This window comes from Megalopta genalis, chromosome 10 (assembly GCF_051020955.1).
Source record: "Megalopta genalis isolate 19385.01 chromosome 10, iyMegGena1_principal, whole genome shotgun sequence".
NCBI classification, from domain to species: domain Eukaryota; kingdom Metazoa; phylum Arthropoda; class Insecta; order Hymenoptera; family Halictidae; genus Megalopta; species Megalopta genalis.
Window position 1 is genome coordinate 14,832,454 of NC_135022.1, and position 17,421 is coordinate 14,849,874.

The 17,421-nt window shown below is 37.7% G+C and overlaps 1 protein-coding gene across 3 annotated transcripts in view; it reads right to left on the bottom strand.

Annotated features, from left to right (window-relative positions):
• The window catches only part of LOC117220078 (uncharacterized), a 69,376-nt gene that overhangs the window by 22,939 nt on the left and 29,016 nt on the right, over positions 1-17,421 (bottom strand). For all 3 annotated transcript variants that reach the window (XM_033469753.2, XM_033469752.2, XM_033469756.2), the window contains one exon: positions 8,787-9,004. In XM_033469753.2, coding sequence (XP_033325644.1) covers positions 8,787-9,004 — 218 coding nt within the window. The remainder of the gene's footprint in view (positions 1-8,786; positions 9,005-17,421) is intronic.

Sequence of the window (17,421 nt, forward strand, 5' to 3'; positions counted from 1 at the left end):
TTGTAACTCTCTTTCAGTTTCATTAATTAACCGGTTAATTGTGGCGCTTCCTTTTCATAGTGCTCACCTATACGTGTCGCGAGAATTAAGCGGTGACGAGTATACTCGTCAAGCACACAGAGTAAGTATCGCTGTTAAGATATTGGATCAAAAAGACGGTTTTATTTTATAAAATTAAGTTTTATTAGTAATATTTATTTATTCACTTAACGTTAACATATACTACATATACGTAATAAACGAAAAACGTAGGAAAAATCAAATAATTATAAAGGTTAAAAATTCAAATTGCTGCTGTAGAGTGATATTCAGCAAAGCAAGGAACGATGACACGTTGCACGCCGAATATCAATATAGTGAATTATTCATATAATTATTCATATTTGTTTGTTTCATTCTGGCCTGATCTGAAAATATTCTAAACCTCTTGAAATTTGGGAATATGTTTTTGATTTCGCTAAAATTACAATTTAAATAGTCAGTGGTCACTACTTTTTACGCACGACGAGTATACTCGTCACGACACCAAACACTGCCACTTCTCTGTGACGAGTATACTCGTCAAACACAGCTAACTGGTTAAATTACTTTAATTTTGTGAGAAATTTTAGGCTTGATTTTTAGCACTTAACGCGTCAATCGCCAAACGACGATCGCCTCTGACCTATGACAAAATAGTATTTAAGTCCTTTTATTTGCGACCAAGATAAAAATACAGCAGACAATAACGTAACACAGTTTCGAATAGAAAATTTTACGGTCAATTGAACTGGTTTACTTTTTGAAAGTAAATTCGTTTTGCGATCAAGTGTTCTAACCTTTTCGAAAAGGAATTGATTTTCCAATAAAACGAACAAAAATGGTAGAAGGGAAAATGATTGCGTTTTGATAATCGACTCAATTTCATTCTCGAACAGAAATTAGGAACCAGTAGACGGCAAATAAGAGAAATAACAGAAGACTAAATTTCGGAATTACTTAATTGTTCAGTTCTAATTAATCCTTATAGAATCAAGAGCTTTGCAGCTAGCGAACGTGACGTGAGAGGTGACACACGACTGAGAAGGGTTAAGCAGGGTAAATCTTTCATGAAACAATGACGGAGGGAAACAAAGCCGAAAGGAAATCGGGGTACGTCACGCGGAAAATTGTACAGACTAGTGGAAAACTGTGGTATTTGTTAGAAATAGGGGTCGGCTTTCGTCTTTTGCCAACTGAAATGAACTTCCCGTCTGCTACCAAATGCTGGCAATACACGTTCCCTCGTAGCTGAAAACTTGCGAGCGAATTTATCGACGTTCCGGCAAAAGGTAGAACGCCCAAAATATTTTTTAAGCAGACCGCGTACGAATCTTCCAGAAGAAAAATCATCGATCAACGCCTTAGTTGATTCTTCCACCAGCTGTACCTTATTTAATTTACACAAAACTAGGCGCAGTACAAATCTAACTTGATTGTAATCGTTTGAAGATCGTATAAAAGTAGAATGTTTAATATGTGCTACATAGACTGCGAATCTTATGCTTTTAGAACATTTTTAATTTCTTAAAATTCGATACAAGCAACTATCAAACCAATGAAATCTTTGTCTTGATTGGAACACGACCAAAGTTCTTGCGAAATCTCTTCTCAAAATTTGTAACTGCATAAAAATCCACAGTCATTCGGATGTTTAAAGTTTTTGTACATTAAAGAAAAGGTAATTAAATCTTTGTTGAAACGTGACAAAAATTCTAACACGATATGGAAATGTTTTCGTTGCCAATAAATTAGCTTATCTTGCTTTAAAATTAAATTAGCTTGTCTTGATTGGAACACGATCAAAATTTTTGCGAAATCTCTTCTCAAAATTTGTAACTGTATAAAAATCCACAGTCATTCGGTTGTTTAAAGTTTTTATAGGTTAAAAGAAGGTAATTAAATCTTTGTTGAAACGTGACAAAAATTCTAACACGATATGGAAATGTTTTCGTTGCCAATAAATTAGCTTATCTTGCTTTAAAATTAAATTAGCTTGTCTTGATTGGAACACGATCAAAATTTTTGCGAAATCTCTTCTCAAAATTTGTAACTGCATAAAAATCCACAGTCATTCGGTTGTTTAAAGTTTTTGTACATTAAAAAAAAGGTAATTAAATCTTTGTTGAAACGTGACAAAAATTCTAACACGATATGGAAATGTTTTCGTTGCCAATAAATTAGCTTATCTTGCTTTAAAATTAAATTAGCTTGTCTTGATTGGAACACGATCAAAATTTTTGCGAAATCTCTTCTCAAAATTTGTAACTGCATAAAAATCCACAGTCATTCGGTTGTTTAAAGTTTTTGTACATTAAAAAAAAGGTAATTAAATCTTTGTTGAAACGTGACAAAAATTCTAACACGATATGGAAATGTTTTCGTTGCCAATAAATTAGCTTATCTTGCTTTAAAATTAAATTAGCTTGTCTTGATTGGAACACGATCAAAATTTTTGCGAAATCTCTTCTCAAAATTTGTAACTGCATAAAAATCCACAGTCATTCGGTTGTTTAAAGTTTTTGTACATTAAAAAAAAGGTAATTAAATCTTTGTTGAAACGTGACAAAAATTCTAACACGATATGGAAATGTTTTCGTTGCCAATAAATTAGCTTATCTTGCTTTAAAATTAAATTAGCTTGTCTTGATTGGAACACGATCAAAATTTTTGCGAAATCTCTTCTCAAAATTTGTAACTGCATAAAAATCCACAGTCATTCGGATGTTTAAAGTTTTTGTACATTAAAAAAAAAGGTAATTAAATCTTTGTTGAAACGTGACAAAAATTCTAACACGATATGGAAATGTTTTCGTTGCCTATAAATTAGCTTCTGAAAATTGATATGTGCATAAAGATCCCAAGTTTGTTCACTCAAAATTGTCAAATGACATTGTTAATCACGTTCTCATGCACATGATGCACACCTAAATACGAAGAACGACGAACATTCTGCATAATGAATTCGACAAAGGTTTCCACGAGACGGGATTTAGTAGAACATACGAATTTGAATGGCAGAGCGACAGCTGCGAACAGGTGACAATTGGTAAAACGCAAAGGTTATCGCTCGAGTTCGTTTCCATTTGGGGAATGCTGCGAGCAGAAAATGTAAATTAAGACTGGCCTGAAACGTGGCAAAAGCTCCCGCATTATCAGTATTTCATGCAAGCCTTAGCTGACGTCATTTTATATTCACGAAGGTCACTTCAGCTTCATAAAAGTGGAAGATAAAACGGCAGGAAGATAAAACCGGCAGAAGCGAAGTCGGCCGCGATAAAGGGGAGGATGATTTGTGTTTGTCCGACTTTAGAAAATGGCTGTCGTTGTTGCAGTTCGGTTTTGCCTGTCTTTTTATATCGCCTGTAAACGCTATTATAATAGCGGAGGCGGGGCGCGTCGCTCCTCGTTAGCTTTGAGAATTATCGGCTAATTTGTTGTGTTATGCGGTACGCGATGTTTCGGTAGATAGCGAAAATATCCACGGCCTTGGATCTGAAATGTCGCGGCAAGTGGAATAAGCAGCTTACAGCTGACTGGATGATTACATATGTCACGGTTCCACGTGATATTTCATTCGACGCTTTCGAGAGCCTGTTGACATCACGGCCGTTGGAAATTTAATAAACCTAATTTCGCGATATCGAGTAGAAACTGCGCAGCGCGTTCCACGAAATCAGATTTCTTTTTTATTTAACGAAATACTTTCTCCTTTCCGAAGAGTAATCCCTTTTGGAATTATACGCTTAACACTTCGACTGCCACGCCGACAACCTCAAAAATTTCATAAAATTCAAGTACTTTATTTGATTATTATATTTCTAAAATTTCTATTATATTTCTAAAATTGAGAAGTTCGGTTCTATACATTTTCTTACCTTCGTACGAATTTATTAACGAAGAAGTTGTAATTAGTGTAGCAGTGAAAGAGATTTGAAGTCAAAGGATCAAGAGAGCAAAGAACTTGTACACCAGTAAAAATTTATTTATTCTCAAACATAATATTACGTCTTTGACAGCAGCTTTTTCAAACGAAATGCACCTTCCTTTCCGAGGGGGATAATCTTTTTTACAACAAACGCTTTTGTACATGCCTCAGTAAAATCGTGAGTTTCATATAATATTGGAAAGAAGAAGCTCTGTCCATTAGTAGCGACCTTCGAATGCTGTTCTCAAATGTAAAATCGCTTGTGAAAAGATAACCATGATAGTAATCATGATGACATAAAAGAGAAGAAATTATAGATGGATCGGGAAAGACACATAGAACGAAGCAGAGTTAATTTAACTGTAAATTATTATTATTATTATTATTATTATTATTATTATTATTATTATTATTATTAAAAAATTAGCCGCTAATTGAATTTGCAGTTTGTTTGATGAAAGAATGTACTTAGTGTACTCTCAACAATTTTCCGATGAAAATCATTCGACACACATGAACTTTTCGAACCGCGATTTTTATGTAAAATATCCTATTCAATGTTTTCGGTCGATTCCGTCGGTCCCCTTTAGAAAGCTGCAAGCGAATTGAATGATATTGTAGCATGGCGAGCAAAGTAATTTACTTTGTTGGTTACATCGGAGAGTTATGTACGGGAAGAACCGAGTGAAAACTTCCATTTGCAACACCGTTTACAATTAGAGAAGCAAAAAGCGTGGGATTAAAGATATTTGTTGCAAGGAGAAACGAAGCAATTTGTCTCGCAAAGTAGTGCAAGTCTCGCAGATTCTAGTCGTATCTTGGTATCATTTTTTTATTTCTAGGAAAATAAACCCGAACGAAAACTCTCTCTACCATTGCTTCTTTATTACTCTTTCTATCGTAAAATAAAATTCGACTCGACGAACGCGCAGTCTTTCAGAAACGTTTCACGTCCACGTCTTTTTCTCGAGTTACGTGTCGTCTTTCTATGTTTCGTGTAAAAGTACATGCGGGTGAGTGCGGCCACGTATGAATTGCACTTCAACGAGCCCAGGAAAAAAATTTCGGCAAAAAGTACTTTGACCGGCAAAGTTTTATTCTCGAAAAGTCGTGACTGCTCTCGAACCAGCGTGGTCGCGCAACGTCAATAGTTTAACAAGTCTTTCAAAAAGGAAAAACAAAAATATGTTCGCGTCATTTTTACCATTTTTATTATACGCTGTTTCACTTTCACTAATTTCGAAAAATATTTCGGAGAGGTTCTGCTTTTTTCACTAATCACTAGTTATTTTTTACATTTATTTGCTTTCATGATCTTTTACTATATTTTACTTTTTACTATTTTCCTCGTCGTTTTAATTTTCTGTGTTCCTTGGCTCCTAATGATCTTGCCAGTAACTCGACCATTAAAATGGACCACTTTATATTGTCTATTCTGGCAATTTATTATTGACTATTCTGATATAAATTCCATCGAAATAAATAAAGTCTATTAAAAAGAGATCCGTGTTGAATTCCATCTAAATAAAACTATGCCTGAGAAAATAAATATACTTGCGTCCAATAATTTCCCACAATAGCATTTTTATACTGTCAATAGCGATAAAATAAGAAGCCTAAAATTTGCCATTTTCATCCGGCGATACCATTAGTTCGATCGCTTCAAGATTCTGCAGGAATTGCCGCTGTATAATTGCAAGGCAAGGGTGTGAATAAACAAATTAGCAGGTAACGGAGGATAATGGGGGATAACCGGAGAATAGGGCGACGATTTCGATCGGTCGATTAGCAGGTTGGCTTTCGCCGTGCGGAGGCATTTACACCTCGATGCCATTCCGCTCGGTCGCCGGGCTGCTGAACGTTCTTCATAATTTTCGCAATTTTTCCCCGCAGAAGAGCACTTGCCGAGATTACATCTTGTTTCGCCGCAATCCAGCCGCCCACGAGGCCGTCTAGCCCAACGGCCGGGATAACCTTTCGAGATTCGAGGACGTTGGGCACCGCAGCGGAAGATTATGCGAGGCAGGCGAGGGGAGAAACGCGAAAAAGAAAGCCGACCTCAGGCTCTCTAATCTCTTTAACCCCCGGACTAAGAATGTCAGCGACGTGACGGGTCCCGGGTCATTTGGATCCGTAAAGATTTATTATGCATTATACATAACGCGGTCGATCCCTCAAAAGCCGACTAAAATTCTTTTTCGTGAGAAAAATTTCGTACCGTTTTTAGGGGCGTTTCGCGACGGATGAGAGAGAATTTTTCTTGGTAATTTGACTATTGACAGAATTCTTCGTCTATTATTCAAGATTAATTATTAGCACGATATTGTATGTAATTTAAACTTGATCAAGATTTGCAAAATTCGAAGGTGTCGATGAAACTGCAATTCTATGTCAACCTTTCGGTTGAGGATTAATTTTTACAATAGTTTGAAACGAATTTTATTAGAGACTGTAAAATTGAAGACGGAATTTTTCGTTCACTTTTAAAAATAAAAAATGGCAAAAATAATGGACAGAACCAATTTTAAAGTTCGGGATATTGATAATAATTTGTTGCGGACAAGAATAACTATAAATAAAATGAGGACTATAGGGCGGTCTGTCGAATGAATGAACACTTAAGCTGCACGATATTATCGTAAATTGTTTTACTAGTCCATATGTACATCCCTGAACAGAGTCCTAGCGTTTTTTTGATAGTTACAGCTTTTTTTAAAAGTGTAATATAAGATTTTACTTTTTACTTTAATAAACGATCAAACGAATAAAAATGTTTAACGATTGAACAATATAGAAATTATTCTGAAATCAATTTTTTGATAGGAGTAATCTCATGTTTCATTTTGGATGTCACCATTCGTTTCGTCCAACGGTTCGAGACACGCTCTGTAATCAGCTGGATGACAATTACGCCGACGCCGCTAATTGCTCCGTTAGAGAAAGGTAAGTGCAGGTTTCGGCAACCTGGCCGAAACATTTCGTCGCGATTCTAGTACTCAAGAAACGGAATTTAATTAGTCAAAGAGTTCAATGCCCGGGAGAATTGAAATCTTTTGATCCCGTCCCGGTCTCGGTTTAATTTCCACGATTTTGTTTCGCTGTACTCGCGCGGAGAACTTGGCAAGTTTAGGACGATATACTTGCACAACAATCTTCTGTAATTTATTCGACTGCTTCTCGATTTTGCCAAACAATCGTCTGTAGAATCTTAATTAATTACACCTAGGTATTATCTTGACCAAACGAAAAGCTTGTTAAAGGTCGATTCTAAATATTTTCTATGCCAAATAGTATTAGTAATAATATCCTGCGCATACTAATCAAACTTGCAACACTTATTCACAATTTCAATACGCTGTGAACACAGTGAACTAATTAATTGCCGTGCAAAATATTACGAATTTACATGGTCCCGCGATGAATCCGGAATGACACAACTTCTGTGCAATTCAGCGAACTACAATAACCCGGAAACCAGATACAATGCGAACTATGCACCGATAAATTAATTGGTATCGTTAATAAAATATAATCCGCGCCGTGATCAAGTTTACGAACAGATTCATAAAATGATATTCACGATGCTGTTGACAGTGTTATTCGATTGTCTTTCTCCGCGCAAGTTTGGTCGAGGAACTAGATCAGAGTGTAATTACAATGACCGCAAACTTTTCGTGTTTATTCATTCAGGAGCCACGCAGTCGGCGAAGTTGCGCCATTAATATTACTCCCACGCAACTCGCCTCATCCTGAATCAGTTTTCTTACTTTCTTCTTCGGATTCATTTTTTAGTTCGCTAAGTATCGCCGTTTTCATTCACCGACGTTGTTCGATACAGCTCTTTTGTTTCAAACAAGGCGCTCCTAAATGTATGCACTTCCGAACTTTTCTAATTAATTCATTGAAAAGTCTTTAAGTCGTTATTCTATTTCATGATCAGTCGCGTCGTCAACGTGATTCGATCTCTCTTAGCTCACGCAAAACGTGTTAAATATAATACATACATGTTCCTTTCACTATTGAAATATAAATCGACGAGTGAAATATAAATCATAATAATGATTACTATACCAGTCACAAAAATTCCACGAAATCTTCTTTTCGTTTAGAAATTTTGTCACAGAGTACAACTACCACACAATTCACCAAAATTCCACAAAACCGATATATTTCTGCTTAGAAATATCGTCGCAGGGTGATGCAAAAATGAATATTCAACCTCGCACTAAAACTTGTGTTTTAGCTCTCGTAGACAAATCCTAATTTGCACAAATATCCACGGTCACTTTTACTTACCCACGTTTCTTCTAAAATTGTTTCAATGTTTTCGTTGGCTTTACATTTGCACAAAGATATATTGACACTATAAAATGCAATGTCGTCGAACCAGTTAACCTTGTCTAAAAATTACTGAAATGATGAAGACTCTTTCAAGTTTAAATACATTCAGCCTCGTCATTCTTACGAAGCTACACACGTCTTTCACTCTAAATGTTCGGCAGGTTTAGCATTAAAAGAAAAACTGTCCCATCGGTCACAATACTCAATTTCGTACGAATAAAATGCAATGGATCGTGTAACAGGGAAATACTGTAGCTCGGGAGAACTATTTTTGTAGAGTTGAAACGGCGTCGAGTGGGAAGGGTTAACATGGAATTTTGATCAAAAAATTGAGGTGATCGAGGGCGGTCCGACGCGTTCATCGGCGCGTCACTAATTTCTAACGAGCCGATCGGCGCGGCGCGGATCGAAAATGATTAAGTATAATTGAGCGAGTGCGGGGACAGCGTCGATGAACGACGGAGGGTAAACAGTTAGCCATCGGTTAATTAATTCTCACCTGAGCAATCTCGCCTCCCTGGTGCTGCTGCAGCTAGTGCCGGAGGATGTGACACTGTTGATGCTCCTGCTACGACGGCTCTTCAACGAATCGCCGAGGTTGTAGACCCCGTTCGCTGTTATAGAAAACGATCTCAGCCTGTAATATTCCACGCCATCCTCGGTTTCACCCTCTTCGGCCCCACCGGCGCCGCCGCGTTTCGTTTCAGCAAGCATCGGCTGCAACAGGAAAAATTAACTCTGTCAATTGATACGGTTCCTTGTAAAGGGCATCTCTCCCCCTACGACGATCACCCGATCTACTTCATCTAGATTCCCTCTCTTTCTCTACACAAGCAATCGTGTCCCCCTGTTCTTCGTCGTTCATCAGCGAAAAGCTAACGAGAAGTCATCCATCTTCGGCTAAATAGCTCTTCCGACTTTCGCGAAATTAATGCGGTGCTTCGACATTTTTTTTCTGACGAAACCCGGCAAATGTATCGGGATCGATCTATGGGATCTTGTTTGTGCACCTATGGAGTACCCACAGGAATTTTTTTGCGTAGCCTGAAACATTCTGTTCGGAGTTATGGCAGTTTCGTGGGGAGGGTTTCGGAGGTTTCATCTTTCGGTGGAGTTCGTGTTTTCTTTTTTTAGGAAAGTGATGAATGTAACGGGATGACGGTGCGTGATCTTGTTTGAGAATATTTAGAGAGTGTGCACAGAAGTTTTTTGAGTAATAATATTCACTTTGTTCGAAGTTGTAGTTATTCGACTGGGTCGAGTGCGGAGATCCTTCAATTTTTACGATACCATGGCAATTTATTCACGAAATTGATGAATACATCGAGTTTAATTTACAGGACCTTGTTCGTGCATGTTTCGAGAGTATACAGGAATTTTTTTATGTGATATTGATAATCACGTTTCGAAGTTGCGGTAGTTTTATCAGGAACGCTTTTACGAAACTTTGTCTCCTTATTGGAGAATATTAGAAGTCCCTTTAGAAGCGATCCAAGTGGAGTTTTTTTCTTAATTTCGTTTTCTTAACGTTTAACGTGTGTACAGATTCTATTAACGAAGGTTGTATGCAAGACATATATTTTCCATTGTGTTTAAACAAAGTGCCGGCACTTCTAGGTCAAGGCATTGCTTAACAGCTGCGTCCAGTACGGCTTCTGTCCGTTCGAAAGCACAAGAACAGCTCTGGAGGATTTCTCCTAATGTCGCTGGGATTTTCTGCTCCTTATTGAAACTTTCCACGCATCTTAAAACCGTCCCAAAGAATTAATCGTTCACAGACAAACGTCGCCCGAAATCATCGTACTTTCTTCGAACTTTCGAAAATGTTGAAAGTCAAAGGAATCACAATTACTGCGAAGAGTATAACAACGCAACGAGATATTAAAAAGCGCAGTGTCCAATCTAAAGGACCGCGCGTTATAATACAATACTTGTCCTCGATGGACGCGAACGAACTTTCGAGTTCGTCGGGGTCAAGTAGCAAAAACTCGGCGAGTGGGAAACTGGCGTCTAACAGAGATATTCCGCGCGAAGCTGCGGGGAAATGCCGTTAATTGGAAATTTGTCGAATCGTTCCGCGAGGGGTAGAAGGGAGCCAACTACGGTGAATCACAGTTAGAAACTTATGCGCTAGTTAGCAGCCAGCACCAGCTGCAACCCGCGGGAACACCGCTTTGCATCAGCGAATGAGTTATCATTTCACTTCATTCCGCGCGAACTGCTCCGAAAAGGTGGTACCACAGTCTGAACCAAGCAAACCTCTACCGTCCGGCGTCAAAGGGTTCGCCACTTTAGTACCGGACTCGTTATCGCTGTCGACGTTTTTCGAATTTGACCGAAATGACCGAATTTGCTGGCGATTTCGTTTTAAAAAGTTGGACAATCGTCAATTTAGCAGGAGCACATTCGAAGTCTGCAGTTCTGCCACATTAATTGCGCACGATCTTTTTTATGCAAAATAAAAATATTCTAAGTCGATTTTCAGAAACAGAATTTAGGTTAAATTTTATTTAGCTAAATTTCTACTGTCAATAATTTCGCGAAATTAAAAAAGAGCACGATAGCTATCTTAAACCATTCTTCTGTATTCACAGTTTGGTGTCTCAGTTAGTCAATTTTATCGTGAACCAGCAGAACCTGCTATCGTTCAACGTTGTTTTAGCCAGAAGCGATTAAAGAAGTATAAAAATCGCGGTTCTCCAACTAGAATTAACGGATTCCCACTAGAGGAAATTTTCTAAAAAATGTTTTCATGCAACAGCTACTAAACTAATCCTTCTAGCATCACAAAATGCTCTCGAATTACAGTAAATTCTGCCTAATTAACGCTCCGATTGTACACAAAAATGGACAATTTGGGAAGAGGAGATATCATTATTCGAGCCTTGCGGCTCGTTCTTACAGTTACCGATTCCCAAATTGTCCATTTTTGTTTCCAAGCTGAGAGTCAATTACGGAGAATTTACTGTACTTGGTACTAATTTTAGAAAAGTCGCTCTATCTGCGAAGATAGAGACTACGCATCGCCAGACTTCATAAAAAAATTTACGTTCCTTCAGTTATTCCAAATTCTAGCGATTAGCGATAAAAGTTGGCAGTTTTTACGATGACCAACAAAATGATCTTCGTCCCACGGGACTGGGGATTTGTAACAGCGTACGCGATCCACGGAATAGAAACGAGCTGAAACCTTTTCACGGCGGCTAGATAAAGGCTTTCAGACGACGGTGGCCGGCTTGTTTGCGATAAAAATTGCCTTATTGATTCCGTCCCAGCGACGGCGACGACGACGGCACACAGGTTCTAATATTGCTGGCGATGTATTGTCATAAATATACCAAAAGATAACAGGCGTTCTTTGTTGCTGGAAGCCTTTGTGATGCTGCACAATGCCTTCCGAAAGGTACGTGTCAATGAACAGTAAACACGTGCGTTTGATGTCCGCTTCTTTTCCCCGGTGTCTCGAGTGTTTTATTGCACCTGTATCACCTGCCGGATGCGCGATCCCCAGATCGTCGACGCGGCAGACGTTTATGCGTTTCCATGCGTTATTTGATCATGCGGAACATTGTAAATATATGTTCCGACAACGTTCGCGTATTATCTCGGATCCGTCGAGATTTTTTTATAGGGACAATAAGCTTCGCGGATGTCACCTTTGGGAGCTTGTTTCAGTATGATGAAACTTCCACGAATGTTCAGTCGTAGCAAGTTTCGCTCTCAAATGAATCGTTTACCTACTTTGTTGTTTAATCAACGAGACTGATGCACAGTTCTTTTTTTGCAAGATTTTAAGTACTAACACGCTCACGAACATGATCGCACGTAGGTTACACACGTCGTCTACGATCTCAGCGTTTACGTAAAAGTATATAAATCAATTTGATTGCACGTGGTGTTTTTAGATTGAACCAACCGTACCGGACAAAACGACCAGTCTGTCATTTTTTATACGAAATAAATTGCTTACACAGCAATGAAAATGGCGAAAAATTTAAATGAATACATTTTTGTTATTCTAGTGCAGTGACACGACATTTTTAGAGCTCGATAGGTCTAATGTTAACCCTTTGCACTCGAATGGCGACTCTGAGGCGCCACTAAAATTTGGTATACTATTTTTCAAAATCATTCTAAGAGCATCAGACTCTTTTATACTTAAAAAAAAACTATTAAAATCGCATTGTACTTGCCAACAGGCTCAATTTCATACGCATGGATCGCAATAAATTATATAAAATAGAAATACTGTAGATCAGAAATCATGTTTTGGATTTCGAATTCGAATGGCTTCGACTGCAAAGGGTTAAAGTCATAAAGCCTACGACTTCGTTTCGCTGAATTGTTTCAACGTTTCATGATAGAGATACGTTGCGTTTAATACGTTATTCCAGCAACGAAGATAGATAACGAAAGAAACGATAGTCACGAACGTGTTAATTTTAGAACTGTGCCAGATCAATTGTGATAATAAACTACCCCGCAAAGTTAAAAAAAAAACGCAACAGCGAAATTGTATTTCGAGCTCCCGTAACTTTGCTAAAAAAAAAAATCGTACGACGTTCTGCTTCTGCTCATTTTAAAGGGGCGAGTCTCCCCACTTTGACAATCTGTGTATAAAATCATTTTACGATCCTTAAGCCCCTCGAAGTTGCGGGGCTTTAAAGATCGACTTTCAAATTCCGATCGTAACACACAGCACTTTTAATTTCGCGTGGTTTACATTTAATTTTGAGCACGGATGAAATCGACGATTCATTTTCGAGTCGCAAGAGAAGAGATTATTTTCACGTGGTGCTTTTCCCTTTAAAATCACGTAGGACATGCGGTCGCACGAAGTGCCGCGCGAATACGATCAGTGTTAACGCAAATGTAATCTCGATGTCGTGACTTCTGCCCGTGTTAAAGATTGTAATCGGAAACGCGAGCAACGAACGGGGAGAGTGTGTAGGTGAACAATTTTCCAACGATTATCGTGACGACGGCACAGGCACGTGGACGGGACCGTGAACGCGCGACACGAACGCGCGAATAAATTTATCAGTGATTTCGCCGACATGCGAGCATCCCCGAAGCACAATTGTTCGAAACGCGGCGCGGTATTTTCGCAGTATTGCAAATAAAACGGCGCACGTACTGCAAAATTAACGCTCGCCAAACAAGCGAAGCCTGTATTCGTAAATTCTTGAATCTACGAATCTACTTGAAAAACGATATTTTTAAATTTTCCAAAATTTGTCTTCGTCTGTATCCTCTCAATTGTTGTCGTCAGAAATGAGTAAAACCTTTCATCTGTACTTCGCTCATCTTTTTTTGTCAAAAGTGCACAAACTTTCTTATCTGTGTATCAGTCCATCATTTTTTACACAAATGCTTGAAAACTTTCGCTTGTGTTATTTCTGTAAAAAGTGCATCGGATCTTCTATCTATATTTCAGACGACGATTTTACGCGCTCTCGACAAAAATGAGGTCACAAACAAGGTAAACAAATCCATTCGAATTATTACTTATATGTTAATGATTAATATATATTTAATATTTTGTTTAATATAAAAAAATATTATTCTATTAAATATATATTTAATATTTTGTTTAATATAAAAAAATATTATTCTATTAAATATATATTTAATATTTTGTTTAATATAAAAAAATATTATTCTATTAAATATATATTTAATAAATAATATATATTTAAATATTTAATAATTACTCGACTTATTACAATTATATAAAAGAGGAAAGACATTTTCATCAGCATTACGTTTCTTACGATTAACGTAGACAGTTTTGATTATTCGCGAAAAATTTGCGGTCTAATAACCACTATAACTTTGTTTCTATGTGACGTTCGTAATAAATAGACCGGTTGAAACTATTTATTGCGTAGTAAATATTACGTGCTCTGTATCAGAAATGGTAATCTTGCCTTTCCATTGAGAAGCATAAATGGAAGAAACTTCTGAGCACTTTTATTCCTGAACGATAGAAAAAGACTTTTCTCGGGAAGTTGCTTGCAACCTACTCTGTGGGGATGTAAAATACGGTTTCCAAGAACTTATGACAGCGACGGTCATCCTTTTAGTCGATACGTTCTCTGGCCTCAATTGAATCAATCTTTTAAACGTCCTACGACCCAATAAGGACTCGGTAATCTTCGAAGCAGACTTACGAACGGAGATTAGGGTCAAAGTGAATCCCGTTGCATCGGGGCACCCATTATACGAATTAGTCGGCATCGCCGCGAACTGACGTCTCATGTGTTAGCCTAATTTCCGGTAATGCCAGGTTATGCCGGTGGCAGCAGCGTTTCCCTTTAATAAATTTCCCTATAGGAAACTTTAACGAGCCTCGGGGCATTCCTTCGACCCTTTAACGAGAATAAACGCCTTCGAGTGCTTTGTTATTTTCATATTCATATTCGTTTAGCCGTCTCTTTCCTCGAATAATGAAAGAACACGTACGTTGTATCAAATGAAAATAGTTCAAAATCGTTCGAATAATTGCGAGCTACAAACGTTAATTAATGAATATTCAAATAATCCAATAAACGCCTCCAACATTCTGAAATCGCGTTCCAATTATCACATTTGATCCCGTGTAAAGGTGCCTCGTGGCAAGAGTGTGCAGATGCATAAAAATCCCCGATCAGATCGATTCTAGATAAACTAGCCTCTGGTTTGCCAAACAAAAAGATCGTTCTGCCGCATCGTCGACAAAGTTTTTCCCATGGTTTCCGCCACAAATAACCGAGACACTCCGTGTAATCGATGCCCAAGAGAGTTTCGATAGAATCCGCCTAACTCGCTGCGAGAAGCATCGAACTGATAAGTTTCTTTTTTTCTGGCAATCTCGCCGGGGCAGTTTTCCACGGAAGTTTTTCGAACTCGGAGACGTCTGTACGTATACGTCAAAGTCGAGCCACCGAACCGGGGGGAACATCGCCTTAAGAGGCACGAACGACCGGACAATGTTGCAAAGTTGCAGTCTCGAGTAGATCCACTCCCTCGCGGTCGAGAACTCGTCGATCTCGAGAACGTGGACGTAAAATCTGTCCGACGTCGACATTGTTGGCCCAGGATCGATACGATCCCCGGATAAGCCCGCCACTACGCGACGTATTGGAAGATCAATCCTGACGGATCCCCGGGAAATCTTTCTGTTCCCATTGTAATTCGGTTTTTATCGCGACGAACGAGCTGGATTTTCCACGTTTCCGTCGGGCTCCCGCCTTTGTCGACACTCGCGGGTGTAACTTTAGCAGCGACAATGTATCAATACGAGTCTGCTGGGAGAGTCTGCAGAAGAGACTTTGTCCTTGGGTTCCGCAGTTGCTGAAAAACGAGATCTGCGAATTTATTATTTAGTGTCCTCGTGGAATTGATTTTTGCACGCGGACTTTCTTAGCCACATAATCTTTATTTCTTTGAATTTCTTGGATATTGTTCTAATATTTTTACGACTGCAGTTCGTTTACGTTGCTACAATAAAATATTCAATATCTCAACAAATTCTTGACATTCGTCCAATAAAATATTCAAGGCGTTACTTTTTTAGATATTGCTCTAATAAAATGTTTAGGGCTACAATTTCATTGATATTGTTCTAATAATATATGATCGACGATCTAATGATATTGCTCTAACAACATGTTCAGACTTATAAGTTTCTTAAGATTACTATAATAAAATATTCGAAGTCTAACTTTCTTTGATATTGCTCCAATAAAATATTCATGTACAGAATTTCTTCGATATTAATCAAATGTTCAGATTTATAAGTTCTTTAATATTGCTATAATAAAATATTCAAGGTCTAACTCACTTTGACGTTACTCCAATAAAATTATAATTCCTTTGTTATTATCAAATATTCAGGCTTATAATTTCATTGACATTGTTCCAATAAGATTTATAAGTTCTTTAATATTGCTATAATAAAATATTCAAGGTCTAACTCATTTTGACGTTACTCCAATAAAATTATAATTCCTTTGTTATTATCAAATATTCAGGCTTATAATTTCATTGACATTGTTCCAATAAAATATTCAGACTTACATCTTTTGTAACAATGTTCATAACAAAAGATTCAGGCGCATAATTTTCAAAGCGACATTAGAATCCAAACGCATCAGCGCAGTCAAATTGCAGGTACATCGAAGCGAGTCGATCCAAATTGTACAGAATTCTAAATACGTTTGATCAATTGTTCAATGAAATTTATTGTTCCCGATATTTCGGTACGTCGAGATGTTCTTTTTCCGCCCGTTAGAAACGACCGTTTTATTTTCACCATGGCGACTATCAATTCCGGTTTACCTGTGGAACGAATTTAAGCCTTCCATTGGCTATCTGGAAACCAGTTAATCGGTGGGGAATAATAACCGGGGCTCGGGCGCCATTTGTCGACAATTGGGAAATCGATGTCGATATCGTGATAATTACGCACTTAAACTCTGACACATTCGATGGTCCTGTTCGCGAGCGATGACATTATAATTAAAAACGATTTTGCTATCGAAGTTACAAAAATTGTTCTTTCATCGATCGAAACGGGAACAAATTATCCCCAATCTCTGGACTTAATTTTCCCCCGAGCTAATTAGAAATTCGCTTCGAAAAACGAGGAACATAATGAAATCCCAACAAGAGAAAAATTAAAATTTCAAAGAGATATTCTCCATCATCCTCGATTCCACTGAACGTGTCCGCGGCAGAAAAGTTTCTCAGTCACGAGTCTTAATTTTTCTCCGGATTAATCGCAAGCTCGCTTACGGAAAAGATTAAAAAAGATTGAGTTCGAGAGGATTACTCATTTTCTTGTCATTCTCAAGAGAATCATTAATATATTCGTTTTTTTTTTAGAAACTGATATTTTTTTTCATCGTTTTTAATGGTTCTCTTGAGAGTGACAGGAAAATGTGTTATTCTCTCGAACTCAACCTTTTTTAATCTTCTGCGATTGTATAATAAATCATTGTGATTACATTGCTCGATAATAGCTGTTGTCGATAATTATTTGCAATCTGAACCTGATAATATTAACTCGCAATGAATAACATAATATAATATAATATAATATAACATATATATATATATATATATATATATATATATATATATATTTTACA